General features: G+C 50.4%; 1 protein-coding gene across 6 annotated transcripts in view; it reads left to right on the forward strand.

Moving 5' to 3' along the window:
• Positions 1-7,485: 7,485 nt before the first annotated feature.
• The window catches only part of TMEM255B (transmembrane protein 255B), a 64,048-nt gene continuing 45,497 nt past the window's right edge, over positions 7,486-26,036 (forward strand). For 2 of the 6 annotated variants that reach the window (XM_055360273.2, XM_055360274.2), the window contains exons 1-3: positions 7,486-7,601; positions 14,748-14,890; positions 17,710-17,772. In XM_055360273.2, the coding sequence (XP_055216248.1) occupies positions 7,556-7,601; positions 14,748-14,890; positions 17,710-17,772 (252 nt within the window). In that variant the 5' untranslated portion in view covers positions 7,486-7,555. The remainder of the gene's footprint in view (positions 7,602-14,747; positions 14,891-17,709; positions 17,773-26,036) is intronic. The other 4 variants (XM_055360276.2, XM_055360275.2, XR_008671013.2 and 1 more) reach the window with 4 other exon arrangements.

Here is a 26,036-nt window from a genome sequence, read left to right on the forward strand (position 1 = left end):
GTGAGTGCATGCCTGTGGTGTGTGTACATGTGTGCGTGCATGTTTGCATATGTACGCATGTGCACGTGTGTGCATATACGTGTGCATATATGCATGTATGTACACATGTTTGTGTGTGCATGTTTGTGTGTGCATGTGTGATTGCATGACTGGTGTGTGTACATGTGTGTGCATGTACATGCGTGCATATCTGTGTGTGCATGTATGTGCACCTGTGTATGTCCATGTTTGTGTGTGTGCATGTCTGTGAGTGCATGTCTGTGGTGTGAGTACGTGTGCATGCATTTGTGCGTGTGCACATGTGTGTGCATGTGTGTGTGTGCATGTGTGTGCATGGGCACGTCTGTCTCTGTGGTGTGAGTGCATGTGTGTGCATGGGCATGTCTGTGTCTCTGTGGTGTGTGTGCATGTGTGTGTGCATGTCTGTGAGTGTGCATATGTCTGTGTCTCTGAGTGGTGTGTGCACACGTGAATCCTCCTTGATGCTAGCTGCTCTTACCAGAGCCAGTTCTTGTGGGGAAGCTGAGTGCTCTGTAACTCCCGTGTCTCAGCTCCCTTGAGTGGCCCCTAGAGGCAGACGTGGGAGGAATGCCGCAGCCTCGGGGAACCAGGTCTGGCATTCTTGGTGCTGGTCCCAGGGTCCCGAGGCCTGCTTTCCACAGTCACGCTGTAGAGACAGCTCCTTGTGGAGACGCCTTCTGTGTGCAGGCACGAGGTTTCTCCCCTGCCCCAGGCTTCGGTGCGGAGTGTCTAGGGGGACAGAGCCACCAGATGTGAACGCTGTGCTAGTCACTCTCTCTGGTCTCTCCCTTGGCGTGGCCAGACTCCCTGGTGCATCTGGACATCGTGGCGGGCAACTGCCATTTACAGACACGGGAGGACGTTTCGCATGACCCGCCTTCTGTGTGTTTTCCCACTCTTTGCAAACCCATTGCTTTTCAGCTCGGAGAGTTGCTTTCCAGTTGTGCCGGCTCCGTGGCTGAGGAGGCGGTTTCTTTCGGGTTCTGCCGGCTCTGTGGCTGAGGAGGCGGTTTAAGGTCTTTTCTGTGCTGATGTTTTAGCTTTACTGAGATTTTGTTGCTTATCACACAATTCACCACTGAAGTGTCCTGGGCTGATCTGATGCCGATGGCCTCCGAGTCAAATGCTCTCTAAAGGAAATTCTCAGAAGATCTCCGGGGAAAAGCACACATAATTTACAGAATTAGAAAGCAAAGGATTTATAAGACATCACAAGGAATTCAGTTACCAGTTAGGACTGGTCACCTCCAAACTTAGGTACAAAGAACTTATTTACTTCTTCCAAGGAAATTTATTTGGGGGATTTTTTATGTGGTCTCAAGAGGGCAGTTCTTGGCCATGATGATGATGTCAGTGGCCGAAGCTGCATTCTGGCAACTCCAGATCCTGGGTGACTTTGCCTAGCTCTGCCCGGCCTGGTGTTGCAGGAAATACGCTAATTCCAGGCACGGAAGCTGGGAGTGCATCCGGTCTAGGGAGACTTTGCCTTTCTAAGAGGCTCTCAGTGCTGTTGATAGTGCACATTCGACCTTTGAGACTTGGAGAAATCAGATTGCAGAAATGATGCAGAGCACCTGAGCAGAACCAATCTGGCGTGAGACACACACACACACACACACAATCAGGCGCACCCACCCACACATATACACACAGGTACTCACACAGTCACGTGCACCCATCCACATACGTGCAGTCATGCACACACAGTCCTGCACACAGACCTACACATACACATGCACGCACACAGACATGCACACACACAGTAGGGGCCCTAAGCAGGCGTCCTTAGCCTTTCTGCTCTGAGCTCTGCAGCATCAGAACCTGCTGCCATAACTGAGCCAAGTGAACTCCTGAAGCAGGAGCATCCCCGGGCGTGGCAGGGGAGCGCCCACCACCAAGACTCTGCTGCTGTGCTCGGGGGCAGTTGTGCCTTTTCTGTTTTTCTTTCTTTCTATATTTCCAGGAAATCATGACATTAAAAATGACTTTTTCTTATGACGAATATTCATTGTAGGATATTTAGTGAAAATTCACACAATAAAAACTGTGATTCGTTTGTGCTCTCCAATTTTCTGGGTTTCCTTGCATTTTTCTGGCAGCTTCTATTCTCTCTGGGTGCCTCCGATGCACACATCGCAGATCCCAGGATGATCTTCCTGCCTGGTACGGCTGCCTCCTCCACGCCACCCCTCATTACCTGTGGTCTAGGAAGACTTCAGCAGTTCCCTTTCCAAGCTGCCCAAATAGCTGCGAAATATCTGCTGAAGTAAGAGGAAAAGGTTCGTTATCTTTATTATCGCTTGTTCACCTTCCAGCCTCCCTGTAGTGAGGGTCCTGTCCTGACACAGTGATCCCTGTGGCAAATTCTATTTTCCCCGAATGACCACATCACCTTTCTATTTCCCACACACAGGGAGAAGCTCTTCCTTCTTCCTTTGAATTTTGTCACCAGGCTGCTGAAGAGAAGGCGGCAGAGGTGACACAGCGTGAAGCTGAGGCTGGGTTGCAGAAGGTGCCACAGACTCCACCCGGCTCTTTCTCTTGCCCAACGTTCCTGGGAGTCCAGCCCCCATGTCATGAGGAAGCCCACGTCACCTGGAGAGGTTACAGGCACAGCCACAGTCAGCCACGCGCCAGTCCTGGGAGCCACCCTAGCTAACCCTGAGTGGAGCAGAGGCAGGGTGTCCACTCCTGGCCTTGCCCAAATTTCAACTCCAACTAAATAAATGTGGTTTTTTAAGCCACTGAGTTATGGGGTCATTTGTCCCACAGTTGTAGTAACCGGAATGACCTCCAAGGACCTGTCCCACTGTAAAGATTGGCAATCCTGTGACTTCTGTCTCCTGGACTCCTCCCAAGCCTGAATCCCTTCCCGGACGCTCACAGGTCGCAGCGTATCTTGGGTAACCCCATCCACTGCCCCCATCAAGCCAGCCCCCGGCCTGTCTCCTGTTTCCCGGAGCTTGCTCAGAGATAACAGATTCATCCGATCCTCCAGGAAGGGCCCAAGCGGCCTGGCTCCCTGCCCTCCAGCTCTTAGCTCTGTGTGTCTCTCCTTGCGGGAGCCCTCCCTGCGACACCTCCCGCTGCCTCTCAGCGCTGAGCTTAACACGGTGGCATCACCTGGGAGGGCTCAGTCTTACTGTCTCTTCTCCATCAGCCTCTGAGCTCCATCAGGGCCCCAGGTAAGTGATCACTCCTGTGCTTCCACAGCCCAGCGCCAAGCCCAGCCCTGCTCTGGGCCTGGACAATGCTCAGGACAGGACAGTGTGGGAGTCAGCCCCTGGCCCTGACCCTGGCTCTCGGAGCCAGCGCTGTTGCTTCCCTACCTCACTGGATGTTGCAGGAATGGGTTAGAGATCTGAGGACCACGGAGAGTTAGGGGTGAGGGGAGGATGAACCAGTCATGGGGACCCCCGGTATCTCTGAGTGAGTAGAGAAGGAAGGTGGTGCTGGCGGGAAGGAAGGACAGGTGCTGGCTGTGGGTTCCAGCCACTTCCGAGGTGCAGGCCTGGGGAGAGGAGGCAGGTGGGGCCTGCTCAGGGAGCCCCTGAAGAAGTTCAGAGTTGGCTGTGCTCCAGTTGGCCCCTGCACATTCCCCATGCCAGGCAGGCGCTTTTTCTCCTCTTTAAAAAGGCATTCCCTGAGCCTGGTGGAATGAGGCAAACATGGAAATCCCTGGGCTGCTCTCAGTGGTGGAAGAGGTTGGGCACCCTGGCGGCTTAGGGTGGGACTTGGCCTGCAGAGCCGAGCAGGTGCCCTTTTTCCTCCTTTTCTTTTCCTTTTGTCCATTTAATTTTTAAAATGTAACAGACTGTGGCCGGGCACAGTAGCTCTCGCCTGTAATCCCAGCACTTCGGGAGGCCCAGACGGGAGGATCACTTGAGCCCAGGGGTTTGACATCAGCCTGGGCAACATGAGGAAACCCCATCTCTACAAAAAGTATAAACCGTAGCTGGGTGTTGCAGCACACGCCTGTGGTCCCAGCTACTTGGGAGGCTGAGGTGAGAGGATCGCTTGAGCCTGGGAGGTGGAGACTGCAGTAAGCTATGATCATGCCACTGCACTCCAGCCTGGGCCACAGAGCCACAGCATGTCTCAAAAAACAAAAAAGTGACAGACTGCAAACAAAGGCACACCTGGGTAGAGGATGCACAGGAGCTCCTTGCACTATCCCTGCAAACCACCTTTAGGTTTGAAAATAGATAAAAATAAAAAGTTACAAAAAAGTAATCATCTGTTTCAAACATCCAGAAAAGTATAGAGAATAATATAACATCCCTGTCCACACCATCTAGCCTTAATGGTATCTCAACATTCCCCCTTTTTTTCCAAGTCTTTTAACTTTTTTAAAGAAAGAAGATTTCACAAATAAGAGTTTAAGCCCCTAGACATAGTTCCAAAGCTGTTCAGCTTGTCCACCCAGACAGAGAATCACAGTTCTGGATGAAGCATGCACTCTCCCCCAGCATGTTCTCCTACTTTACTTACACAGTATCCATGTATCTGCACACATGACTCACAGTGTCCATGTATCTGCACACACGAGATGGTATCCATGTATCTACACACATGACTCATGGTGTCCATGTATCTGCACACACGAGACGGTGTCCATGTATCTGCACACGAGACTCACGTCTGTGTATCTGCACACATGACTCATGGTGTCCGTGTATCTGCACACATGACTCACGGTGTCCATGTATCTGCACACATGACTCACAGTGTCCATGTATCTGCACACATGACTCACGGTGTCCGTGTATCTGCACACATGACTCACGGTGTCCGTGTATCTGCACACATGACTCACGGTGTCCATGTATCTGCACACGCATGACTCACGGTGTCCATGTATCTGCACACGAGACTCACGTCCGTGTATCTGCACACATGACTCAACGTGTCCGTGTATCTGCACACATGACTCACGGTGTCCGTGTATCTGCACACAGGACTCACGGCATCCGTGTATCTGCACACAGGACTCACGGTGTCCGTGTATCTGCAAACATGACTCATGGTGTCTGTGTAATCACCTCCTACTGTTTCATCATATCCTATAACCAGTTTCTCAGCTTCCATTCTGCTATCCTACAACTACTCTCCAGTAATCCTATGTGTAGGACCCTCCAATAACCCCCACATCACTCGGAGCAAAGGCCAGAGGCCCTGCAGCTCACCCCTGACGTCCTCCACCTGGTCCCCACAAGCCTCTGGCACCCTGGTCTCCTTGCTGCTCCCCCTGGGCCTGGATGGCTCCACCCCAGGGCCTTTGCATGGAGGTTCCTTTTTCTCAGACCCTCTGCCCCAGATGTCTGGGTGAGCAACCACCTCCACACCCTCAAGCTTGGTCTTCAACATCACCTGTCAACAAGCTCTCTTTTCACTACTTAAAAACCACAGCTCGCTCCCTCTCCCACACTATACTTTCTATTTTGTTTCTTTACCTCTCTTTCCTTTTTCTGTGGCCTGCATTAACTGGCTGTGTATGTATGTATGTGTGTATGTGTGTGTGTATGTATAAGTGTGTATGTATGTGCATGTGTGTGTGCATGTATAAGTGTGCATGTGTATGTATGTGCATGTGTGTATGCATGCGTGCATGCGTGCATGTGTGTATGCATATGTGCATATGTGCATGTATGCACGTATAAGTGTGTATGTGTATGCATGTGCGTATGTATGTGCATGTATGTATGCACACATGCATGCATGTGTGTATATATATGCGTGTGTGTATGTATGTGTGTGTGTATGCATGTGTGTATGTCTGCATGTGTGTATGTGTATATGTGTGTGTGTATTCCATAGCATGTTGCCCTCTGACATGCTGTGCATTTTTCTTGTTTATTGTATTATTATTCATGGCCTCACTTCCCCACCAGGATCCTTGTTTACGTTGCTCATTGATACATCCCAAGTACCTGGAACAGTGTCTGGTATATCGCGGATGTTTAGTAAGTCTTGAGAGGCTCACTGAGAGAACAGTGTTAATTTTCATGGTTTAAAACTTTATATAAATGGTACCATACTCGCTGCCGTACTTGCTGTCGTACTCGCTGCCGTACTGTGCACTTGCATTTTTGCTCCACGTTCCGTTTTTGGCATTTATCCACATTGATCCATGTAGCTCTCATTTATTTTAACTGCCATGTGGTATTTCGCTGTATATGCCCATTTCTTTATCGCTTCTCCCCGTGTTGGATATTCAGGGTGTGTCCGGTGCTTTGGACACACAGTGTTGTGAAGAATATTCTGTATGCATCTTCTAGCACATGCATACTTCTTGTGGTAGTTTCTCTCTCACAGTGGATGGCCTATTAGAATGACTAGGGAATTCTTAGCTATTAGTTTGTTCCCAGAAGTTCTGGTTCCATTGATCTGGTCTGGGTTCAGTGCTGCAGAAATGTTTTTTCTTTTAAAGACATTCCTGGATTACTTTAACGACAGCCGGGGTTGAGAACCACGGCTCCTGGCTCGAAGGAGCAGATCTATGTTTGTGTTCCTGGGCATATCTAGAAAGAGACATGCTTTCTTTCTGGCTTGTCATCTACTTGCTTCAATTTTCCTAAAGGTTGCTTTCAAAGTGGTGGCACCATGCGTGATCCCAGCGGTGAATGCAGATTCCCACGTTTTCATTAACATTCTTTAAGTTGTTTGACCCTTGGGGTTTTCTGATAGGATGAGGGTGAAACGCATCCTCTTGTTCCCACAGCGTTCCCCTAATTCCAGGGGCTGAGTTTATTGATCGTTCAAGCATCTTCTTTTGTGACGGGGCTGCTGATGTCCTTGACTCAAAGATGTTAAAAATACATTTAGAAGGATCTTTATTTTTTCCTGCTGCTGTACGAGGCACCCTTTCTGGCCCCGTGTTTCCTTGCCCTTCTTTCCAGCAGCAGATTTTACTCAGAACAACTTCAGTGCTGTGGACACAAAAACGCAGGCCTTGGAGAGGCGGGTCAGCCCTGCCTCGGGGCTGCTGAGTGAGGTGCCAGATGCGTTTGTTCCTCATTTACTCATTCCTCGCAGACTGGGTCGTAACACCATGTACCACCCTCTGAACCCAGAGATCAAGGGCTGGCTGGCCCTGTAGCCCCAAGGAGCTCCGTCACCGGCTAATGGGGAGGCGAACCCGTGGTGACCCACCCAGCGGCACTGCCAAGGGCTGAGCGTGGCGCCAGCGGCGGGAGGCCCGGGGTCACCGTCCCAGGCCGGGGCTCCGACCCCGACTCCGCAGGGTCCTCTCCAGGCACCTTCCATCTGGGGTCTGGCTTCCACTCCCGGCCGCGGCGTCCCGATTTCCAGAAACCAGGCGGCCGCTGGAGGGGGTGGAGGGGAGAAGGGGGAGCGGGGGCAGCGGGGGAGGGAGGAGAAGAAACGCTCGAGAAGGGAGAGTAGAGCGAGGAAGGACGCGAGGCGGGCGGAGCGCGGGGAGGTGCAGGGGGCGGGGAAGGGGCGGCGCCGCGAGGGCGGCTCCTGGCGGCGGGACTGTGGCTGTGGCCCCGGGAGAGCCGGGTGGGGCCTCGGGATGCAGCCGCCGGTGCCCGGGACCCTGGGCCTGCTGGACCCCGCAGGTGAGCGCGGGGCTGGGGGCTCATCTCGGCTCCTGCGGGGGAGCGTGGGGACCCCGGGGCTGGGAGTACAGGTCCCCGGCCGGCCCGGGCGGAACCTGTGCAGAGACGCGGCCCGGGGTCTGGTCCCTCCGCCTCCTTCGAGCTCTGTCTTTGGAACACTTTGCATTTCGCACTGGGGTAGGGCGTTCGTCCTACCGGTTCGTTCATTCATTCTCTTTCTCTCTCTCTGTCTCTCTGTCTCTGTCTCTCTCGCTCTTTCTGTCTCTGCCTCCTCAGTCTTTGCCCTTCTCTGACTCTGTGTCCGTTCCTCTTGGCCTCTCTCTCCCTGTTATGTTTTATTATGAGGAACAGGCGCCCCAAAGTGCGCTCCTTCCCCATCTCTTCCGTTTATTCCAACCTACACAATTTTCCGGGAAAACTTCGTTTGGAAGAGCGAGGTAGCCTTTTCCTGTTGGAACGTGCAGAGGCGCTCACAGAACTGGACAGTGTTGCTTGGTTTCAGCTCGCCCCTCTCTCGTGTTCCTCCCCGGTGTGTTCACGGAATCTCCAATTCTTCCACTTCCCGGATCAAGCCCGCTGCAGCCTCGGAGCCAGGCAAACGCTGGGAAAACAGGAAACCTGTTGCGTGTTCACCAGTTCGCAAGCCGGGCTCGGGGGCTCTGCTGGGAAGTGGCCAGGACTGGAAGGATGCCGGGTGTTTTCCTGAGGGGGAGAGGGCTGGGCAGATTTCAAAACAAAAGAGAAACAGAGTTCCCTAGAAAGTGAAGCTCTGACGGCTGGAGGGAGGGATGGAGTGGTGTCTAGGGGGCTCTGCCGCTCCCTCAGAAATAATCCAACACAAACTTCTGGGGATTAACCTCACAACCCTTTTACTGCGGCATCGTTCGGAACCGGACGAATTACTGTTACTTAAAATAATCAAATAATTTGGCTTCTTTCTAAAAGAAACCGCTATATGCCTTCCAATCTAAAGCAAAATGCTCTATGGTCAAATGTATTAATGTGGATTAGTCTATTGGTGTTTAATAATGATGACTATTATTATTTATTAACTAGTTTTATCATTATTAGAATGCCTTAATGTTTAAAAATAGCATCTGACTTAGATTTTCTTCTGACAAAGAACTTTAAACCTTAGAACAATACTTGGAGCTGGTCTTTTTAGTATATGAAACATTGGTGTATCTGGGTAGGGTTATGGGTCTTTTTGTTTGGAGCTGGTCTTTTACTAAAATGTATAAAGCATTGGTGTGTCGGGGTGGATTATGGTCTTTCTGCTTTGGGGTATCTGGGGGTGGATTATGGTCTTTCTGCTTTGGGGTATCTGGGGGTGGGTTATGGTCTTTCTGCTTTGGGGTATCTGGGGGTGGATTATGGTCTTTCTGCTTTGGGGTATCTGGGGCTGGGTTATGGTCTTTCTGCTTTGGGGTATCTGGGGGTGGATTATGGTCTTTCTGCTTTGGTGTGTCTGGGGGTGGGTTATGGTCTTTCTGCTTTGGTGTGTCTGGAGGTAGATTGTGGGTTTTTCTGCTTTGGGGTATCTGGGGGTGGACTATAGTCTTTCTGCTTTGGGGTACCTGGGGGTAGGATTATGGGTTTTTCTGCTTTGCCCTTCTTTGTTCACTACCCTGGGCATGTGTAAAATCAGGACGAAAGAGGAATTGATGGCTGAGTGATTACAGTTTTACCTGGGATTGTTACTTGGACACCATGACTGGTGTCCCCACATGATTAAATGGAACTCACTCTTCTTTATGGGCGTTCCAGGTTCGGCTGGCAGGAAGGCCGGATCTTAGAACCCTTCCAAGCAGTGCCACCTCCCATGCTTTGTGACATTCCCCTTCCTGGCTCTGTGGAGTAGAGGAAGTGGGTCTGAGGGGCAGGGAGAGCCTGACCTCCAGCCTCGCGTGTCTTCCAGGTAGGACCTGGCGTGGGCACAGGCTCCTGTGTTTCAGCTCCTCCAGCTAAGGCTGGGGAAGGAGCCAGGAAGGGGAGAGCAGGTCGGGTGGGAGAAGTGGGGGCTGGTGGGGAGTGACAAGGTGATATTCTGAGATATCCTAGATGGGCTGCACCTGGGGAAGACTAGAATTAGAAAAATCAGCGCACTTGATAGCAGAGAGGTAGCTGTTGGCCCATTCAGCTTCACATCTCAGAACTCCTCCTTGCAACTCCAGTGGGAGAAATGCTGGTTAAGAATAACTGCTATGCCATCTTAAAGTTCACACCACCCTGATGATTAGCACATGCATTACATTTACAAAAACCTATATGAGAGCCGACGTATCATGTCTCACTGGACGCTTATCACAATCTCAAGAGGTGGGTGAGCAGGTGGTTCTCATGATTTCCATCCTACAGGTCAGGAGACTGAAGTGCCTTCATTCATTCCGTACCAGGAGATGAGTGTCTATGTCGGATCAGGAGACGGAAGTCCCTTCATTCATTCCGTACCAGGAGATGAGTGTCTATGTTGGATCAGGAGACGGAAGTCCCTTCATTCATTCCGTACCAGGAGATGAGTGTCTATGTCAGATCAGGAGACGGAAGTCCCTTCATTCATTCCGTACTAGGAGATGAGTGTCTATGTCAGATCAGGAGACGGAAGTCCCTTCATTCATTCCGTACCAGGAGATGTGTCTATGTCAGATCAGGAGACGGTAGTCCCTTCATTCATTCCGTACCAGGAGATGAGTGTCTATGTCGGATCAGGAGACGGAAGTCCCTTCATTCATTCCGTACCAGGAGATGAGTGTCTATGTCAGATCAGGAGACGGTAGTCCCTTCATTCATTCCGTACTAGGAGATGAGTGTCTATGTCAGATCAGGAGACGGAAGTCCCTTCATTCATTCTGTACCAGGAGATGTGTCTATGTCCTCATCTGAGCCCCGGGAACCGGCGACAAACAAGAGACAGAGCTCTTGGCTCTCACAGGGTTCTCTTCTCCCAGGCTCAGGGAGATTAAATGGCCGCCCAAGACCACACAATGGGTCTGGACAGACCCAGAATGGTTTGGGTCCAGTCCCTGTAAGCTGCCTCTGCAATAGAAACCTATTGGTAGATATTTTAATTAATAGTTGGGGCACTTAGGAGCACTTTAATTTTCACAGTGCGTGTAATAACAGTATTTCCGGGACAGGAAAAATCAAGGAAATTATTCAGGCGATTTTAATTATCTTTCTTCTAAGTGAAAGCCCCTTTCTCTTGAAAATCTGACCTTATAATTATCTATTATGCTAATTATAAAGATATCCCACCTTCTTTTCTTGAGTTTATTTTTTTGTCTCATTTTTATGCTGTGTCATGTATTTATAAAATGTATTTAAGGTTGGGAGTCTTCTTTTTGTTATCTCTATTATATCTGGAGTCAAAATATCACCATTGTGTAATTGAATGAGATGATTTGCAACCATTGCTCCCAGTGCCCCATGTAAGTTCTGCTGTCTTTCTAGACTTGTATTAATCTAGGAATCTGTGATAGGAATGCTGATAAAAGGGTGGCTCATACCTTCTGCTTTTTATTTTGTAGCAGATGGGGGGGAAGTTAGACTCAGGAAAGAGGGGTAAACATAGCAAAGTTAGGTTGAAAACGGTTTGTAGGAGGATTTACCTGGTTTCAGAGGAGACGTGTCTAACTCTTCGCATAGTAATTAACAAGTCAGCATGTTACCGATGGACTTGACAAGGGCAGTTAGCCCAGTGGGTCTTGCTGGGCCCCCACTCTTCATGCCAAGGAACCGAACAGAGCTTCCAGCTTTAAGAACCAGAATCCAGTCACAGGGTTCCTGACAGACGGACGCCCACAGGAGGCTGGGACAGGAGCCCCACGGAAGGTTCTACCTGTGGGTCGAAGCAGACGCTGAGTCATCTGGTTAACTATTTTGAGCATAATATTATATGCATGCAGTGCGTTTAATTAAGAAAAATCGCACAACAAAATCCTTTGAGAAGGACAGCATTTGTCTGATAATTTTCTCAAATACTTAGTCCCATAAAATTTAGTTTTAGAAATTGTATTGCTCTTAAAATACATTTAAACAGTCAAAAGATTGGAATGGGAGCCTAAGGAAAAGCAGGAAAGGCTGAAGCGGGAATTGCGTGAGTTGAAGGCACCTGGCATTTGGCTGCATTGGCAGGTGTTACATGGAGGCTGGTGAGGGCCACCTGGAGCCTCTGGTCATGATCAAATGAGATAAGGAAGTTAGGCTGCTCTGAAAATCGACACACAGCCCAATCCCTAGATGGTGTTATTATCATTAATATGATTATTTTGTGTAATTCCACAATAGCTGTTTCATTAACTTCCAAAATGTGGAATTGCATATATTTTTAAATTTTGTGTCCATTTTTAAAAAGTTTACCTACCTTTCTAAAACGAATCAACCAGAACAGAGTTTCACCCACGGGAGGTGCCTGCCTTCCTCTTGCCCACTTGCTCCCAGCGTGGCTTTGCCGTTTCTCACCTCGACTTCCCGACAGAGACCCGGGATCTGTCGCCATCGCTCCTGTCTCTCGGGCAAACGACCGTGAATATATAACCTTTCAGGTTTTTAACAAATTGCAAGATTTCAGTGAAAAAATTACTATAAAGCATTGTGGTCCTAATTTAAGAAAAAAATGTTTTAAAAAGTACATAGTGCATTGAAAGAAGACCATAAGATTTTATACCTACTTGTTAATTTGGGTTACCATGAATTTTATTTTCCCTTTTGCATTTTTCAGTACTTTATGAGTGTTCTATAAAAAATCACTTTGCTCTTCTGAGCAGCGTAAAAATCACACTTTCCAACATATACCCACTGTCTCCCTTTTCCTTGTAAGAATGTCGTTATCATCTTCCCAACCTTTTCCAGTCCAACGAGGGTTGGCTTTTAGTTCAGAAATACCATGAGAGACACGGGGAAGAACTGTACGAGTTAGACGTGGGGAGGAGGAAGGAAGCCTGAGGCTGAGAAGCCAGGGACTGAGAGGCAGAGCTGGAGGAGGCCTCGGGCCGTGTGTTCCGGCTGGCAGGTGCGGCGCCCATCCCCTCATGCAGGGCAGGTGTCTGGTGCCTGGGCCTCGGTCACTTGAGGGGAGTGTCCTCCCCATCCAAAGACAAGAAAGGACGTGCTCCATGCACACGGGAAGGCAGGTGTGGCCTGGGGTGGGATGGGCCGGGGCGTGGGTGTGGGACACGGGGGCACGGGTTGGGGCTGGGGGAGCACAACTTTAACAGACACTGGGTGATGGATGTGTAGGTGCCAGGTCCTGGGCCGCCAGTGTGGCCTTGGGGCTCCTGGTGCTGTGCCAGCCCCTGCACCCACCTGCTTGTCACCCCTCTAGGCTTATTCAGCGTGACCCCTGCAGAAGCTGCCTTGGGGACCCGGAGGGCGCAGGTGTGGCCCTGGCTGCAGGGACCCCGAACCCCAGGGCATGTTCCTGAGGCTGGGTGTGGGGATTGCTCCCTGGCCCGCACCGGGCTGCAGCCTCTGGTGTCTCAGGAGGGTGGCTTTCAGAAGGAGGGCCTCACTCCACACTGGTGGTGCTGGGCTGAGGGTGCACTGTGCCATCACCAGGCCCCCCAGGGAAGGCTCTGCCCTCTGCCCGCTGCCTGTGGGTGACACATCCGGAGCACCCTGTCCCCAGCCCTGCTTAAGTTTTCTCCACTGAACTTGGCCTTTTCCAATGCCTGCAGCGTGTGCCTCTGTCTGGCGTCCCCTCTGCCTCTCACACGTGAGGATGCTCTGCAGGGGCAGGGGTGAAGGGGTGACTGTGGAGAGCACAGGGGTGAGTGTGGCTACTATACTCAGTGTGTCTATGCAGCAACATTTAAGAGAGGCCTTCAGGGAGTGCTGGGAGTGTCTAGCTGGAGACAGCAGGTGCAAAGGCCCTGTGGATGCCGCAACAAGCCTGCCTCTAAGGAGGCAGGAGATGGGGCAACCAGGGAGAGGCTGAAACCACTGCCTGTGGCCTGGAGTATAACACCAAGGACAGTGCCACTGGCCGCCTCGGTGCAGCGGGTCCAAGACGGGGGCAGCCTGGCTGGCTGGTGGGAGCCGATGGTTTATTACGTTGGCGAATGGAATGATCTGGTCCCCTCCAAGGTGGAAGGTAAAAAGCTATTTAGGATGAGATTCTTGGGACAAGTGTATCTTTGCAAGGGTCAAGAGGCAGGCAGGGTGGCTGTGCCGGGGGCTGTGCTGAGTCCAAGAGGGCCTTGAAGGAAGGCCGTGACCAAGGCCACACCCTTGCTGGGTCAGCTGGATAAAAACGGCTCTCTCAGATCAGCAGAGCAATTCTGCATCTGCACATTGATTTATAGTTTTGTGAAACTCATTTCTGAGGATGTAACAATCCCTTCCTTGGGTGTGATAACCTTGCCTTGCCATTGAGCTCTGCTGATGGGATTGCAGAAGCGTAAATCTTCAGATGCGGACCTTCTAGGGTGTGGACAATGTCTGCATGGCCGTCCTCGCTGCCGGTGGCTCTCCAGTGTGCGGTCGGTCTGCTTTCCCTGCACACATGCACTTACACATGTGCACACACACAAATGTTGATTTTCAAACTCTTGGAGTAGGAAGACCTTACCATGGTTTTTTAAATCCCCTATTTTGTTTGGAGTCACACAGGGATCAAGATGATTCAGTTTTCAAAAAATAAAACAAAGCAAAACAGATGGCACAGCTGGACGGCTGCTGTGTGCGTTCCTCTCTCCCTGCCCCTCCCCTGGTGGCAGCCCCCTCCCCCTCTGGGTGTGGCTGGGATAGGTGGGTAGAGAGGGTGTGTCTGTGAGCGAATGGTGATGATAAAACAGTAAACAAAAGATGCTCTTGTCCTCCTGGGGACACCAGGGGGAGAAAGTCAGATAGAGGAAGAGGCAGCCAATAGGAAGGAGTCCTTTCTAGTTTGCTTTCTTGAGTTCTGTGACAGTTAGAATTAGGTTTGGCCGCAAATACCAGGCTATCCAGTATAGTTGCTTATGGTCCAGAGATTTTATTCTGTTATCTAATGGAGGTTGGGGGTGGTCCCCTGAGGTGGGCCTGGAGGCAGGAGGGGATAGTGCATCCCAGGACCCCTGGGTAATGGAGCACGGCCCAGAGCCTGCTGGCCTGATGCCCTCCTGAGCCTGAGCCCTCACTGACAGGTCCTCGCCTTCCTCCCCACAGAAGGGCTTTCGAGGAGGAAGAAGACATCGCTCTGGTTTGTGGGGTCTCTGCTGCTGGTGTCCGTCCTCATAGTGACCGTCGGGCTGGCTGCCACCACCAGGACGGAGAATGTGACCGTAGGGGGCTACTACCCGGGGATCATTGTGAGTGCGCCGGGTGGGCGGCCTGGGCCGGGGAGGGCAGGGTGGTGTGTGGCTCTCTCAGGGTGGAGTACACGCCAGCTCACAGGGCTGGGGCTGAAGGTGGGGAGGCTTCGATCAGTGCCTGTGGTCGGCAGGGTTACGGCCCCCACAGACATGCACATCCCAATCCCCAGGACCTGGGACAGTGGCAGGTCCAAGGCAGAGGGGAATTGGGGTTGAGGTCCAAGTTGACCTTAAAATAGGGCCAGGTGCCCTCCATTGTCTGGGTTGGCCCAATGTGGTCACAGGGTGACCAGAGGGCAGGAGGGGGGCCAGAGCCCGGCAACAGGAAATGTCCAAGGTGGAGGAGGGGCCAGGAGCCCAGGATGTCCAAAAAGGCCGGACAGAGCCTCCCCAAGCGTCCTGGAAGGATTTTACCCTGAGGGACCAGGTCGACCACCATAGCCCATGGAAGGGGAAAGTAACTTTAAACGATTCCTACCAAGAAGCCGTGGGTCAAAGATGGTATTAGTGACGTGATCGTGTGGGAACGGCCAGAAGGTGGTGGTGCTGACCTCATCCACCCGTCAGGCCAGATTTTGGACAGTAAGGCGGCGAGGTAAATTGATGGTAACCTAATTGGCAAGAATTGGTCACCCAGATTCAAAAGTATCAAGGTTTTTTGAACTATGAAATTACATCCTCTGTCGTTAGTAAAAGAATTCTCCTAAGTGCCTGCATTCTGCACAGTGAACCTCTGTCGGAGTGGCTTGGATCAGCTGCGATGCCCTTCACATGCCCCAGAGCCTGGTTGCTACGTCATAAAGTGCTAAAGCAAGATTTTAAAATGCGGCTTCTTCAATCTCATTACTCTCACCTAAAGTACTACCAAGATTGGTAATAATATTGATGACAATCAGCAAAGATGAAAAATTTTTGGCTCTCAGTATTTAGAAATATTTTACAAATATTGTTTATTTCACCATTATATTTTCCTTTGTTTATATCTTAGGGTGTGCCTTAGACATCTACACTATCTACCTGTGTATAGTTTATGAATAAACATATACAAATAGTATCTGTGCAGAAAAAGCTTTATCAGTAAAATTGCAAGAGGCCAATGGTGTGGGGACCTTGGCCTCATGTGAGGGGCTTTTCTGCTTCCTGGGCAGAAAGGGGAGCCCAGAGGGCAAGTGGCTGTGAGGAGGGACCTCCAAGTGATTTGCGAAACATCAAGATCAGCCTTGAGTGGTTGTTTTTTTTGGTTTGTCCTCAAGCTTATTTAAGAGCTCCCTCAAAATAACATAATGAAAAACATCAATGGCTAATGCTCAAGCTATGCTCTGTAAAGAATCTACCTTCTGGGCAATGAATTAGTGCTGTGCTGACCAGATTGAAATGACCTGTAGTACAGACCGTTCTGAAAGCAAACTAGGGAGACGACAAATAAAAGCAGCTTCAAGGAAACGTGGCTAAGAGTCACTTCTGTGGAGACTTTCTGCCAAGGTAGAGACTTAAAAAGCTGATCTCAGAAGAAGCGGCCAGAACGTGAAAACATCTCAACATTTTCAAGAAAGGTGTGGTTTTTTTCAAATCCCCAAAAAATAAAACGTAGTGAAACAGATGTATTTTAATACATGTATATCGAAGTGAAATGTTGATATTTCTGACCTGTGGAGTTGAACTGCAGTATTTTGAAGCTCAGCACGTGAAGAAATATCCCTGTTATCCCTGGAGAATTCTCAAACCATTGGTGAGAGCCACATGTGTGCGTGTCTATCACCACAGACGCACAGACAATTACAGAAAAGGCAAAACTATTTACATAAAGAAGTCCGGTTTCCAGTGCATTAAACTTGACACCACGGCCCCAGCAACTCCAAGGCTGTGCTGGGTGGGCCACCCCTTCCAACAGACACTCACTGGGAAGTGCGACCGGCCCGGCGCACCTGCGTGCGAGCAAGAGCCGTCTTAGGCCTCGGCACGATCGCTGGCAGCTCCAGGTTGGCTGCTCTGAGCCAGATTTTCGGTGGGTGTTGCTGAAATGCATGTTCTTCATACTGATTTTAAAAATTCCTCTGCCAGGTGGGCGTCACCTGCCAGGACGGGCCCTGGGTGGAGGGTGCGGATGCCCGGCCGGTGGCCTCTGTTCTAAGACAACACAGTCGCATGTCTATTTCCCGACATCCCGGTATCATTTTCTGCCCAGAGCTGGGGCTTCCTCTGGAGCAAGAGGGCTCCGTCGGACCCCTGGTGGCCTGTGCTGCAGCCCGGGGCCCCCTCTGTGCCTGGCCCAGGTGCCCTTTCCCCACACCTGGCACCTCCCTGCTAACGGTCTGCCCTGCTCACTCTCCCGAAGCAGCAGCCCTCAGAGTTAGGCCGTCTGAGCAGGGGTCACAGGTGGCCCTGGTGCCTGGCAACCCTTCTTTTGAAACACGGCTGTAGTTCCCTAATACCTTACCCAGGAGCCATGCTCAGGGGCATCTCAGACCCGGAGAAGACGGGACAGATGGTGGTGCTTGGTGGCCCTGGGTCCCCGAAAAGATGTTGTCTCTGGGGGAGGAGTGGGAACTTCTCTTACCCCAGAGTCACAAGCCAAACAGCTGCATCATTAAAAACCTCTGAGCAGAGAAGACAGGACAGGTGACGTTGCAGAGACGCCTGCCCAAAGCCAGCAGACGCACCTGCTGCTCAGTGGTTGAGGTTCTTGAGGTAGGGATGTCTGGCCTTCGTCCCTGGATAAAATGCCTTTGAGGGCGGGATTATTTGCTTTAAATGTCAGTGTTAAGCTTCCAGGCACGTTAATGAGTGTTTCTCTCTCGTTCTTCCTTTGGTTTTAGCTCGGCTTTGGATCTTTCTTAGGAATTATTGGCATCAACTTGGTGGAGAATAGAAGGCAAATGGTAAGAAAGTACATGGGGTGGTGGGGAGCATGAGTCCCTCATCAGGGGATGGTACAGCTGCACTGGGGCTCTGAGAAGAGTCAGCCCTGCCTCCCCAGCACATTGGTGTCTACAGGACCAGCTCTGAGGTTCCCGGGCTGTGGCCTGCACAGTCCTGGATACAGGGTTCAGCAAGTACCATTCACACCTTAGTCTAAGCGAGCATGGCCCTGGGTTGCTGGTGCATCAACCTCACATGGTGTGCAACCACCAACGGTGAGGCCTGGGAAGCTCAGAGAATGTATGAAGTTTGGGAGGGGGGTGGCAAATTAAATTAAGTCCTAGTGTGTAAAGTTCAGGCAAAAACATGTGCATAAGCCTCTCTTCCTTTTGAACCAGTGGCTCTAGAGTCTTGTTTTCCGTCTGAGTTTGGTTAATGTTTATCTTGCCCAGACTAAGAGGAGAGGTAAAGACATAAAACCAGGAGGAAGCCCCTGGTTCACATGGCAGCAATGCAGAGTGAAATCTAGACACTGCCTGTCCATGATGTTCGTGGCTGTATGCACGGCAACAGCGATCAGGTTCAGCTGGAAGTCTGTTTTGTTGATGCACTGTTTTGGGGACTGTAACTTTAAAAACAAAAACTGGCTAATTTTGTCAGTTCATGGTGGCAGCCAGGATTGAATTTTAAGAGCAGGGTTTAGAGGGGAGGTGGTTGGGCCATTTCTGCCTCATCTCCCAGTTGTTGCCTCAGAGCAGGCTGGAGTTCTCAGCTCTTCCCTGCACCGGCTGTCATGTTACTGTATCATCCAGTGTGCAAATGACCTATGTCGGGCCCCCAACCCCTGCCTGTTCCCAGTTCCCAGGCCGAGAGGGAGGGTGAGATGGCTGGGCCGCGGTGTATGCCCTCGGAACCCCGTGTGTTAGTCTGTTTTCACACTGCTGATAAAGACGTACCCAAGACTGGGCAGTTTACAAAAGAAAGAGGTTTAATTGAACTCACAGTTCCATGTGGCTGGGGAAGCCTCACGATCACGGCGGAAGGTAAGGAGGAGCAAGTCCTGTCTTACGTGGATGGCAGCAGGCAAAGACAGAGCCTGTGCAGGGAAACTCCCCCTTGTAATAACCATCAGATCTTGTGAGACTTACTCACTAACATGAGAACAGCACGGGAAAGACCTGCCCCCATGATTCAACTGCCTCCCACCAGGTCCCTCCCACAACACATGAGGATCCAAGATGAGATTTGGGTGAGGACACAGCCAAACCATATCAGCCCGCATGGGACCCAGCAAACTCCCACTGCTGCCCAGGAAACTGACCCTTGGGCAGATGGAGCCTGACCGTGTGAGGGTGGGAGGTCCCTGGAGGGTTGGGGGGTGGCTGCAAAGACACTGGGATTCTGGTGGAGCAAAGTGCTCTGTTCTGCATATTAGAGACAGTGTGCACTGCAGGGTGAGCTGCCGTTCTTGGCTAGCAGTTGCAAAGAGGTGGAGAGATAGGCCCGGCATTTCCTCTCCCACCCACCCCCTGTTGTTGGCTCCCGAGGGTGGGCGTCACAGCTGACCAGGGTGGGCAAAGGCCTCACACACACCAGTCACAGAATGGTGTTGGAAACAGAGGCCACCTTTGGGAGCCAGCATGCCCCCATGATGGTCTCTAGACAGCATCTCTTCAGAGTCTGGAGCTGCTTGGTGCCTGCAGGGAGGTGGGTGGGCCTGAGGATGGAAGGCCTCCTGAAGACTTTTCCATAAGATTTCCCCAAAGAGGCAGAAGCTGGGTGTGAAGCTGGGCTTTGGCGATGCACAGGATGGGTGGACAGTGTGGGTCTGTTTTTCTTTCCTTTTAAAAAAATGGCTTTAATGAGATATAGTCCACATTCCATATAACTCACCCATTTAAAGCACACGATTCAATGGTTTTTAGTGTATTCGCAGATATGTGAACCATCAGCACAGCCAGTGTTAAAACATGAATCACATCAGCAAGAAACCCACACCCTTCTCTTAGCACCCTACCTACCCAGCCTAAGCAACCAGGAATCAACTTCCTGTCTCTGTAGATTCCTACTCTAGGCTTGCCTGCGGAGGGAGTAATGTGTGATATGTGTTCTCTGTAGATTCCTACTCTGGGCTTGTGTGTGGAGGGAGTAACGTGTTATATGCAGTCTCTGTGTCTGATGTCTGGGCTTGCGTGCGGAGGGAGTAACGTGTTATGTGCGGTCTCTGTGTCTGATGTCTGGGCTTGCGTGCGGAGGGAGTAACGTGTTATGTGCGGTCTCTGTGTCTGGTGTCTGGGCTTGTGTGTGGAGGGAGTAACGTGTTATATGCGGTCTCTGTGTCTGGTGTCTGGCACTGCGCATGGTGTCTTTAAGCTTCCTTCGAATTTCCTTGCTTTCTATGGCTGAATAATAATCCACTCTATGGGCCGGACATGGTGGCTCATGCCTGTAATCCTAGCACTTTGGGAGGCCAAGGTGGGCGGATCACGAGTTCAGGAGTTCAAGACCAGCCTGACCAACATGGTGAAACCCTGTCTGTACTAAAAATACAAAATTAGCCGGGCATGGTGGCACATGCCTATAATCCCAGCTACTCAGGAGGCTGAGGCAGGAGAATCACTTGAACCTGGGAGGCAGAGGTTGCGGTGAGCCGAGATTGAGCCATTGCACTCCAGCCTGGGTGACTGAGCAAGACTCTGTCTCAAATAATAATAATAACAATGATGATAATAATAATAATCCACTGTATGGATGGGCCACACTTATCCATACACCAGTTGATGGACATTACAGCTGTTTACAGACTTTGGCTATTGTGAATAATGCTGCTGTGAACATTTGTACATAGGTTTCTGTGTGAAAATGCATTTACATTTCTTTTGGGCATGTACCTAGGAGTGGAATTGCTGGGTCATACAGTAATGCTGTTTAATAGTTTGAGGAACTGCCAGACTGTTTTCCAAAGTGGCTGCCCCATGTTACATTCCCACAGACAGGCATGAGGGCTCCAGTTTCTCCACTCCCTCACCAGCACTTGTCACTGACTGTTTGATTCTAGCCATCTAATGTGTGTTAAGTGGTATCTCATCGTGGTTTTGATTGCATTTCCCTGATGATTAGTGATGTCGAGCATCTCTTCATGTGCCTATTGGCCATTTGCATATGTTTTTGGAGAAATGTCTGTTCATTTCCTTTGCTCATTTTTACATTGGGCTGCCTTTTCCTGTTGAGTCATCAGAGTCATTTATGTATTCTAGATACAAATCGCTTCTCAGATATGTGATTTGCAAATATTTCCTCACATTCTGTACATTGCCTTTTCACTTTCTTAATGGTGTCCTTTGAGGCACAAAAGTTTTTAATTTTGATGAACTCTATTTTTTCTTTTGTTGTTCATGCTTTTGGTGTCATATCTAAGAATGTTTTACAAATCTAAGGACATGAAGATTTACCCCTAGATTTTTCTAGAAGAGTTTTATAGTTTTAACTCTTCCATCTTGGTCTGTGATCCACTTTGAGTTAACTTTTGTGTATGGTATGATGTAGGAGTTATTATAGTTTTAACTCTTCCATCTGGTTCTGTGATCCACCTTGAGTTAACTTTCTTCATGGTGTGAGGTAGGGACCCATGTTCATGCATTTACGGACATCCAGTTGTCCAAGCACCATTTGCTGAAAAGACTGTTCTTTTCTCATTGAATGGTCTTGGCACCCTTGTTGAAAATTAATTGGCCATACATATATGGTTTATTTGTGGACTTTTAATTCTGTTCTTTTAATCTATATGTCTTTGCTTGTGCCGGTACCACAGTCTTGATTACTGTAGCTTTAGAGTGAGTTTGAAATAAGGGCTTGTGAGTCTTCCAGCTTTGTTCTTTTTCAGGATTACTTTGGCAATTCTGAATCCCTTGCAATTCCATATGAATTTTAGAATCAACTGGTCAATTTCTACAAGGAAGCCAGCTGGGATTCTGGTAGGGATGTGCTGAATCTGTAGCTCAGTGTAGGGAGTGTTACCATCTTAATGTTAAGTATCCCAATCCATGAACATGGAATGTTTTCCCAGTTATTTAGACCTTCTTTAGTTTTTAAAACAATGTTTTGTAGTTCTTAGAGTATAAGTTTTGTATCGAATTTACTTATTTTTCAGTATTTATCAAATGAAGTACTTACCAAATTAAATTTATTCTTAGGTACTTTATTCTTTTTGAGGCTATTTTGAGTGGAATTGTCTTCTTAATTTAACTTCTGGGTTGTCCATTGCAAGTGTTTAGAAATACAGTTGACTTTGTATGTTGATCTAATATCTGCAACCCTGTGGAACTCATTTCTTTGTTCTAGTAGTTCTTTAAAAAATGGATTCCTCAGGATTTTTTATCTACTAGAGCATGTCAAATAGAAACACTTTTGCTTCTTCCTTTCCAATCTGGATGCGTGGGGACCATTTCTATGGCTTCGGTAAAAACACATGGGTACTGGAATGACAGGATAAAGACCCAAGAGTGACGGCCACTGCCAGAGCCGTGTGGTGTTCACCTGTCCACGGGCTTCCCTCACCTGGGTGAGGAGGGCACCTGGATGCCCCAGACCAGAGCCTCTGAGGGGTTGTCTGTGATGCCTGTGCAAGCTCATTTCTGCCTTTTCAGGAGAGGCATTCTTCTGGGCTGATGTTGTATGGTGAACCCATATTTCACAATCTCACATTAATTTAATACTTGTGGTAGCTGGAACCTGGCTGTCCGTGAGTGCTGCGTGATCGTAGGAAACTTACTGAAGCATTTCAGCCTCAGTTTCTTCATTTGCATGGTGGCTGGGAACATTTGAGCCAATGCACATGAGAATGTCTTGTTCATGACAGGTTTCGAGAAAGTGGTGGTCATTGTTATACACTGGTTTTAAGTGCATAGATGTCAGAACATTCAAGTTATTTCAAAAGGCAGCAAGGCAGGCTGTCAACGTCAGCTACAGAGAGAACGAGTGTATTTCCAATGCATCCAGACACACATGAACACTTTTTTCTCGATTTATTTTTATTTTAAATTTTTACCATAGAAAACTTTAAGCACATACAAGGGTGGAGAAAATCGCATAATGAACCCTCCGTGCCCCCCACCCAACTCCATCACTTGTCCTGTTCACCCCCCGCCTAATTCTTCTCTTCTTTTGTTGTTTAGAAGCAAATGCCAGACATGGCATCATTTCATTTATAAAGATTTCACTCTGTTCACTTAAGGGATGAAATCTGATCATTAGGAATGGCTTCGCCATTATCCCTACCCATTATCATGTTAGTCTCCGGTGACATCTGAAGAATGCCCCAAATCACATCAGCTTTAGATATTTTTCCACTGCTGAATGAGTTACTGTTTGCTCCTCACCCAAACAGACATATGAATCATTTATTTCAGGAAGAGCTCTGTAACCTGGCACAGTCCCATAGGCCCCACAGGGATGGGAAAGGGAAGGGCATAAAACAGTGTTAACTGACAATTCTCCTGTGCCCCACGTATGTGCACACACAGAGACACACACGATACACTCCACACAGTACAAAACACATGCATGCCACACACCACACACACACAACACACATGACACACACACCACACAATACACACCACATATACCACACACCACACACACTATACACAACACACACCACACATAAGACACACACACCACACATGACACACACACCACACAATACACACCACATACACTACACGACACCACACACACTACACACACCACACACCACACACAACACACAATACACAATACACGCTCCACACAATACACTCCACACACCACATCCAACACACACTCCACACACAACACACAATGCACACCACATACACCACACACAACGCACACCACACACAAGACACAATATACAACACACACTCCACACAATACACTACTCACACCACACACACTGCACACAACACACGACACACACCACACAATGCACATCACACACACCACACACCACACACTCCACACAATACACAACACACACCACACATGACACACATCGCACACACAACACACCACACACCACACACACCACACACTCCACACACACCACATACACCACACACAGCACACAACACACACAACACACAATACACAACACACACTCCACACAATACACTACACACACCACATATATGACACACACACTACACAATGCACACCACATACACTACACAAACCACACACCACACACACCACACATACTATACACACCACACACAGAAGTGTTTGGTCTGGACTGAGCCCGTTTTCTCCATTCCTCTAAGTGCTGGAGGGTGAGGTCTCGGCCGCCTTCCTTGCGCCCTGCTTAGCTTCTGCTCAGGGCCTCGCTGTCGTGGGAGCCCCATCAGCCTTCCTGGGGCGTCAGGCCCTGCACCTTCTCCTGTGGAAGCTGTGAGGGTCTCCGCCCCTTTGGGTGGGGCTGGTGGAGAGTGGTTTCTGGGATCCCTGGATGGCAGTGTTGGGTGGCTCTGCGGGTCACCGGTGAGGACACTGTGAGCTGCCCAGGGCAAGAGCCCGTGCCAAGGCCCCACGGCCCCGAGTAGGTCCCACAAGGGCCGGGTGTTCTGGAGGACAGGCGTTGAGTGGGCCCCATCCACTTGCCATCCAACCCTGGATCCCACGACCTCACCCACAGTGGGGGAATAACTAAGGGAGTGGAGCACAGGCGGAGCATGGGCACAGGCGGCCACACTCGCTGGGCACCCAGCTCGGGGTTGGTCCTGCCGGGCCCACAGCCTCACCACCGAGGCCTCTTTCCCTGAAGCTTGTGTGGCCCTGATGAGGCCCCAGCTCTCCGTGCCTGTCAAGCACTGGGGGGTGTTTCTCTGAGGCCGGTGGCCCCGCATCCCCGCCCAGGGACCATGGGACCCCTGCGGCCCCACAGGTGGCTTGAGTCAGACTTTCCCAGGTGCACGTGGCCTGTGGCATCGGCAGGTCTCTGTGTGCAGCCATGTGCGGCCTGTGAGCTGAGGCTGAGTCTTCCGGGCCGCTCCTCCTGGACTGTGGTGGGACCTGCCCAGGACACCAGTCCACACCTCCTCCATGCAAACGCCTCAGGCCACACCTGCAGGGGACGGGGTGAAGTTCAAAGAGGACCCTGTCTCATCCCCCACTCTCTGCTCAAAGACACTGCCACCTGAACCCTCCAGACTTGGGTTAATTTTGGGAGAAGGGTGGGCACTGGCACAAGGGTGGGTGAGTGGAGCGACTTGGGGGCCGCCCGCCCTGCCTTCTTTTCTGGCTGCCTGGGCATCTGCCACAGAAACTAGGTCTAGTTACAGGAAAATCAACCAAGTCCCAGGTTTTAGGCCCCTGAGCTTGGAGGCCTGTGGGATCGTGCACCTGCCACTCAGGGGCCGACTTGGCGGCTCTGGTTTCTTAAACGCACCTCTTTTCTGTGGGTGGCACCTGCTTCCTGTCGTCCTCCCGACAGCCACGTCGAGCCCAGACAGGCTGGAGCCGGATCCCCACCCTGCTGCTGTCCGAGCTGTGAGCTGTACACGTGACCCCGCCTCAGAGCTGCTGGCAGCGTCCCACGGCCACAGTGGGGCCCTAGCAGGCCCTCGCCTCAGGACGCCTGCTTTTTTCTGCTGTCTGAGCAGCCTTGCCTCCCTGGGCACGCCTGGTTAGCAGGGGCTGGAGTGCAGCCTCCCGGACACGTGGGGCCGAGTGTGACACTCAGAGGGGTCGCTGACCTGGAGCTTCCCGACACGGTGGGCACAGGCGACCTGTTCCCACCTTGGTTTTCCCTTGGTTGTCTCCCATCCTGATGCGTGAGCCGGTGGCGCTGACGCCCTGGTGAGCAGGAAAAGCTCCTCCTCGTTCTGCAGCAGAGCCACACCCCATGCTGAGCATCCCTGACGCCCACCCACAGGTCCCAGGAGCCAACGCCTATGGATGCATTGGTTACGAGGTAGAGCTTTGCCTAGGGTCACAGGTGCTTGGGCTGTCTGCTTGTAAAGTGCCCTGTCTGAAACCAACACCTGGAATTTCTATTTTTGCTGCCACAGAAGCTGCATCCACATCAGCTTGTTTGGAAAATCCAACTCATTTTCTGGCTGGGTCCAAATATCTGCATATTTTTGGACAGGGCCCTGGAATTTCTAATGGAAAGCCACAGCCAGATCTGTTTCTGTGGCCACTCCGCAGGGAGTTACATGTCACCGGAGCCTCGGCGTCTGTTGGAAGATGTGGTGCACTTTGGGGATCTCTGTCTCCCTCTAGCTCTGTCTCCCTCTCTATCTCT

Source organism: Gorilla gorilla, chromosome 14 (genome assembly GCF_029281585.2).
Source record: "Gorilla gorilla gorilla isolate KB3781 chromosome 14, NHGRI_mGorGor1-v2.1_pri, whole genome shotgun sequence".
Taxonomy (NCBI): Eukaryota; Metazoa; Chordata; class Mammalia; order Primates; family Hominidae; genus Gorilla; species Gorilla gorilla.